We start from the raw sequence: 6,643 nt of genomic DNA, 5'->3' as shown, positions 1-6,643 counted from the left end.
CCAGGAGTGACACTCAGAGGAGTTCAGGATTATCTTTTCACATCTTGTTTTCCATTGAATGCTCTCAGAATCCTTTATAAAAACGTAATCAGTTACCACCAAACTTTTAGAAGGACCTGGGCTCGTATCAGCATCTTCAGCAAATAGGTCGTTAATCTAGTCTGACATCAACTGAAATTAATGTACAAACCTTGTGCAGGTCGGAATGCCATTGGTGGGTTCCATAATTTCACCAAAAGCAACATCCTGACTGATCTGACTGTGAGGTCTCAGGTCCTCCATGGAGCTCAGTTTGGCTGCCCTGCTTCTCCTGACCAGCTCTGTGTGCAGCAACGCCCAGGTGTCCACATGCAAACTGAAGGGTTGGAAGCAGGAGTGTTACTCCAAGGATGGGGATGTTCTCATCGGGGCTTCTTTCGGGGTCCACGCGGCTTTCACCTCCACAGAGCCAACCTTTAAAGACGAGCCAACCCCAGTATCCTGCAGGGGGTAAGCAGCAATGCCACAAAATGTGTGACAATGTCACAAATGTACAATGATTTAGTGCAACATACAAAGAATCCATTACTTCGATACATACCACTGCACACTTGTATACGGTAAACAGCACTACGTTGATGCTTGGGCTGCACGACTGCATAAGTGTTAGGGGTAGGACAGTTATAATGGTTGGGGTAACATTATGTTTAGGGCTTGCCTTAGGGTGAAGAATAGGTTTAGGCTTGGGCTTAGTTTAGGACTTAGCTTAGTTTAGGATTAATGTTATTGTAAAGTTTAGCATAGGCTTAGAGTTTTCTCTAATGTTAGGTTGAGGGATGAGGATACTGGAATGTTGAGATTTAGGATTAAAGTTAGGTTTTGAGTAAATGTAAATTTAGTATTTGGTGTTACTCCTAGGATTAGATTTAGTGTTGGGCTTCTTTTCAGGTTTATGGGAAGGGTAGGGTCAGGTTATGTGTTAGGTTTAGAGGTATGGTAAGACCTAGAGTTATGGTTAAGGTATAGCTTAGGGTCAAGATAAGTGTTACGCCTAAGTCTAGGGGTAAGCTTCGGGGCAGGTGTAGGGTTAGGTTGAGTGTCAGGGTTAGAGTAAGGAATAGTTTAAGGATTAGGTTTAGGAAAAAAGTGATTTACTGTCAACGCAGTAGGGCAAATGTAATAGCTGATTGTTGTATATACCTATGCCGTTGCTGTAATGGTAACTCAATGTATTGGTTCTTCTAGTAGTGACAGAATCCTTGTGAAGTTTAATACTGTCCATTAATTGCACAAATGGTGCCCTGTGAAATTTAAGCAGGAAATTCGCTTTACAGGTGATCTCTTTCTACGTTGTAAGGACATATATAAGGAATAAGGAGTGTTTGCAATCATATACATATTTTACTTTACTCCATTATCATCTTTATTATTACCATATTGTTGGATCTTCACCCGCATCTTTTGAAAAAGCGGAGTGGTGTGGCTCATTGGTTAGAGGCGGCAGACCCGTAAGCAGAGAACGGCCTGGGACCAGGGTTCAATTCCCGACGCGGTAGGGTCGTGGACCAGGGTCAAAAACTGACTCGATAATTCTCGCCTCGGTGCCTACTCCAACCAGGGAACACACTTTGCAACTCTGGGCATTAAGCTTGCCTCATCTCTACAACTGCCCCCCACAGACGCCGGGGATACCTGGTTTCACCTTGGAGATACCCAGAAAGGGGCCATCTCACAGGGAAAACCAGGACGGGTTCCCCAGCGATCTTCAGTGCCAGGATACTCCATGGAGTCACAGTGCACTTTACAAGTACACCCACATTTACATTTACTTTAGATGGTCTTATTCACAGGAATCATAGGAATAAAATTATTATCAGTGATAGAAAAAGGCACCGACCATGGTAAATATAACCAGCATGCCATACATTAATCAGCAATTTCATTCCCAAATTCTGTTATTTCTTGGCCACTCAGTATATTCTGCAACCCTGCCAATCTATTAGGGATTTTTCATCTGCACTAAAGACTGTCATTCCATGAACCTACTAACTGTTAACTATTATAATGACAATTACATCTTTTTACCATGCCCTCTCTCTCACTTATGTGCATGGTTTCTCTTCCTGGTAGTCAGTTTGCCCATTCCATCCTCTTCCTTTAGCTCTTCACAGTTCTTTATCTTTGAGGCTGTCTTAACTCAAAGATGATGGACTGGAGCATGGGAGGCACAAGCCAGGTATTGGTGAGTGCCAGTCTCTGTTGTGGTACAAGATATTACTATACACTGACACATGGGCTACAGTGACACAACATAACAAATACAGGGGACATGGTAAGACCTACTGCCAGTTAAGAGTATGCAAGGGGTGTGTCTATTTTCATCGACCCATGTTTGGTCTTAATAAGGAAAACAAACTAAGCTACGAGGGCACATTGAAAACCCTCCAATAGCACCAAGCCCCACAAAAGTTTTTTTAACCTGATATGGGAATCTATATATTAAAGGTTTAAGTGGCATACTCTAATCAGTTTTAGCTCACTTCATCACCAACACTTTACACCACCCCACCAAGACATCTATCGCACTCATCAGATGGCAAAAACAATCAAAGGTTCTCTGCTAAAGTGACCCTTTGGGGGACCTGTAGGGCATTTCAGCGGTGGCCCAGCGTGGAGCAACCGCCCAATGATGAAGTCTTGTTGACTTTCTCATACGTTTTGCCAAAATCCTAGATACCCTGTTGTCTTTCCTTTCCCAGGAACAGTGACCCCTCATCTTTGAACTATTTTAAACATATCGTAGGTAAACCTTAAATTTAATTATTAGACAAATCAAGATTCAATGGTTTCTTGCAGCTGGAAACCAAGAGGCTTGGAAAGTTTTCTTCCAATTGCTAGTAGTTCATTTGTACTTGAGGTTGCCAGGGGGGACCACAAGCATTTAGTATCCTGCCCCTTCACATTGTCTTTCCAATACTGATTAAGCATCTGCAGCGGAGTCATGCTCATGGTGGTGGGCAGCTTGATTTTGGCTCACAGCATAGAAAGTTTAATAACTTATTTTCTGTAATAGTTAGTATACATCCATCAGCGGAAAGTTGTTGGTGTTATCGCAACTATTCATTTGATACCTGGAAGTATATTTTTAGATGGCTCTTATCAATATTTACTTTTAAATAAAATATTACAATGTTAGCCTATGGGACCATTCACTACTATGGTAAACCTTGAATTGACAGTTTTTCCCTCACCAGGGCTTAAAATACATCTTTTATATTGGCCCTGCTTATAGTTACAAGGCACCCTACCCCATGGACACCTGGTAAGACCTTGGGGGTGACATACATAAAACTAAGGTAGATTAAAACTCTGGCAGTATCTTTAATTCCAAAGTCGGATTTGCATATAATTTCAATTTAAAAGCAGCCTGCAAGACAGGGCTGGGTTTTAAAATGACAGCAGGCACTACAGTAGTGCACACTCTAGGGCAGGAAATCTACTGGGCCTCTAAAACGCTGTGCACCATTATATACTAAGGACTTATGGGTAGTTTGTATCCCCCTTGTCTTATTCACTACTAGGGGCTTACAGGGGTCTGTCATTGCCAATTGTAATTAGACCATATACCTTTACAGCATAACACTGGTCCTTGGTCTGTTAAAAGAGCCCAGGGCACAATTAGATTCAGTTACCACTGGTACCAAGCAAAAGAATGGAGGTGATCAGGGCAAAAGGGATGAATATCTCACAGTAATGTTCTTGTGAAAAAAAAGAAAAAATAATTTGACGGTTCAAATGCACTAATTGCTACATTCACACATGCAGATATGAAGACCTGCTGCATTTCCATATGAGTAAATGACAAGAAATATGTTTACTCTTGAAATTTAGGACTACTGCTCGAATTCTTGGAGAATTCCAAGAAAGTCAGTAATTTGCTCCAAATGTAGGCATTTTCCTGGAGGAACAATGTTTCTTCTGCAGCCTCTCTGTAAATCAAGATGAATATTTGTCCTTAGCTACTTGAGCAGTTTTTCACTTTGCACCCCTTGCATCTAAAAAGGCTTGATGTAAAATAATCAGTGAAACCTCTCTGTTCATGGAAGAAATACATTTGGTACATTCTCTATTTCAAAGTAAATACAAATTAGAGGAATCAGGTTTATATGATGTTTCATATATTTGTAATATATCTTCCAACAGCCCCTTCCCCTCTTATTCATTTTTTCATTGTGCACAGGATATGAATTTTCCTCTCACATAGAATTTGAATGATTCTCACGTTGTTGATGGACCTTGTGCGGATCCTACATTGTCCTCAATGAAGTCATCAATATCCCCAAATTTATAATATTATGTCCTTTAAAAGTATGGGGTTCTGCCTCCAAACGTTCTCTTTTTGACCTTAGTATGAATCTACAGTAAGCTGCACTGTGACTATTTTGTCAAGTGTATATATGACATAGACTACATCTTTAATTGAAATCCAAGAGAATGGATATTGATGTTATTATGTATCTACTATTTTGTATTTTTCCGAACTAAGAGAAAAGGAGTGCTAATCCCTTTGTGAGTCTACTGTGCCCTGCAAAGTTCTGATTGTGAATCAGTGATGGGATGTGCTGTTGCTGCACTGAAACGAATTTCACTTTTAGACAGTTAATGTCATTATCTGACAGTCAGGAGTAATTACTAAATTATCCTTATGGAATCTTGTACTATCAATTCCCATCTTTTTGTTGTCATTCACATTGTTGACCATCTTATCTGACAAACCATCTTATGTGACTTACCACAAGAAAAAGAAAATCAAATGTATGTATTTTGTTGTTGGCATTACAGGTTCTACATACGATATTATCGGGTTGTGCTGGCCATGGTTTTCGCCATAGAAGAAATAAACCAAACTCCTGGTTTTTTACCGAATATTACCCTTGGCTTCCGGATCTTTGACTCCTGCATATCTGAGATAAAGGCTGTCATGGGGACCTTGGAGTTACTCTCAGGGAAGAAGGGCCCAGTTCCTGGATACAGCTGCCCATCACACCCACAGCTTGCTGGAATCATTGGGGAGACAATGTCTTCCTTAACTGTCCCCATGGCCAGGATTATGGGGGTTCTGAACTACCCGCAGGTAACGGAATAAATTGTGTTCAACATTCTCCCTTATACAAGGTATAAACTAACGGTGAGATGATGTATTTATACTTTAGTGTATCTGTTATATTTAACCTGTCTTCTTTCTACCTCTGGGGTTTCATGGTCACTCACATGATGTCACCACTAGAACCTTGGGTGACACCATGGAGTGTTTGGGGCTTAGCCTGGTGACAACTGGCAGTTAGAACCAGGCAGGCTGAGTGGCAAGCTAGTCACTCCTGGTGGGTCTTCTCTGTAACTTGACTTAACATCCTGAAGACTTCAATAAAGTAACCTACATGATACCAGGCTCCAGCTTCTATTTACAACAGTATCCTCTAGTTTTTAATATCTCTTTGAAAGCTCAGCGAATTTAACAATACACTATAAATGATTTCATATTATTAAAATCATTTTTTATAAACGTGTTAGAATTTGTTTCAGCATTTACAATTTAACATATTTTTTTATTTACCAGAATTAACAAATTTGTCCAAAATTATTATAACTGTACTGCATGAAAAGAAAAGAAACTAATGTTCTATACCAATTTCCATATCATTGACCATTACATATAAATTAAATTGTCCACTTTTTAATAATCTCCCCACCATTATCCCCTAAAAACCCAAAATCTCACTGCACTCACCAATGGGACTACTAGCCTCTCTCTCAGTAAAAACGACAATCTGCACTGGCAGGCTGAAAGACAGGTTTTACATTGTTAGTCTCAGGGTGGCACAATTCTGAAGCCCAATAGCGACAGTTTAACTTACATGTCCTGGGTACCCTTGGCACCATATAACATGGACTCAAAAATAAGTTAACCCATGGCACATGGGTATAAACCAATCAAACATATACTTTAGAAGGTCAGAGCACTGGCACTGAGGTCTGGTTGGCATGCCTCAGTGCACTCTCAGAGAAGAAAAAACAGCATTGTGAGTGCGCAACTTTGGGGGTGATAATGTAACATGAAACATTTCCCTACAAAGTCATAGACACCTTTTTGATGGAGCGCTGTACAAATATAGCCCAGCAGTTCATTCCAGTCAACAGTTTTAACTTCTGACTTAGGATCAAGTGCCATTGGATATAATGCAATTGTCATATGGCGGACAGGATATCGATTACATTTTTGAGGGAAGTCTAAATCAGGCCACTAGTCAATCAGATGGAAGTCAAAACTCTTCAGCTCTGTCTTTCTAACTCCTTTAGTTTTTGTGTAAAAAGCTTCTAGCTGTATCAGTTTGAAATCTGTAGCCACTGATGTTGCTTTCCCATGAAGCTTACTTTGTTTTGTTTTGCCATGACCACGCTGTATCTTCAAACTGTGTAATTTTTTCAGTTCTCAGAATCCTCTTACAGGACAAGGCTGAGAACTGAAGCTGGGAAGCCCTCAACCAAGTCGGGTTCCTGGCTTCATGATCAGGTAGAAGCCTCAAATGTCATGGAAAACTGCAAGTGGGATGAACCAGACATTCTTCCCCACCTAGGACATTCCTTTCTTGGGCAATCTTAACAA

General features: G+C 40.4%; 1 protein-coding gene across 1 annotated transcript in view; it reads left to right on the top strand.

Moving 5' to 3' along the window:
- The first annotated feature begins 280 nt into the window (after positions 1-280).
- Positions 281-6,643, top strand: part of LOC147693456 (vomeronasal type-2 receptor 26-like) — a 56,929-nt gene continuing 50,566 nt past the window's right edge. Inside the window, exons 1-2 of the mRNA XM_086935996.1 lie at positions 281-489; positions 4,822-5,113. Coding sequence (XP_086792122.1) covers positions 281-489; positions 4,822-5,113 — 501 coding nt within the window. The remainder of the gene's footprint in view (positions 490-4,821; positions 5,114-6,643) is intronic.

This window comes from Lissotriton vulgaris, chromosome 8 (assembly GCF_964263255.1).
Source record: "Lissotriton vulgaris chromosome 8, aLisVul1.2, whole genome shotgun sequence".
Taxonomy (NCBI): domain Eukaryota; kingdom Metazoa; phylum Chordata; class Amphibia; order Caudata; family Salamandridae; genus Lissotriton; species Lissotriton vulgaris.
Note: the sequence above shows the minus strand (reverse complement) of the source record. Positions and strands in the feature narration are given on the sequence as shown.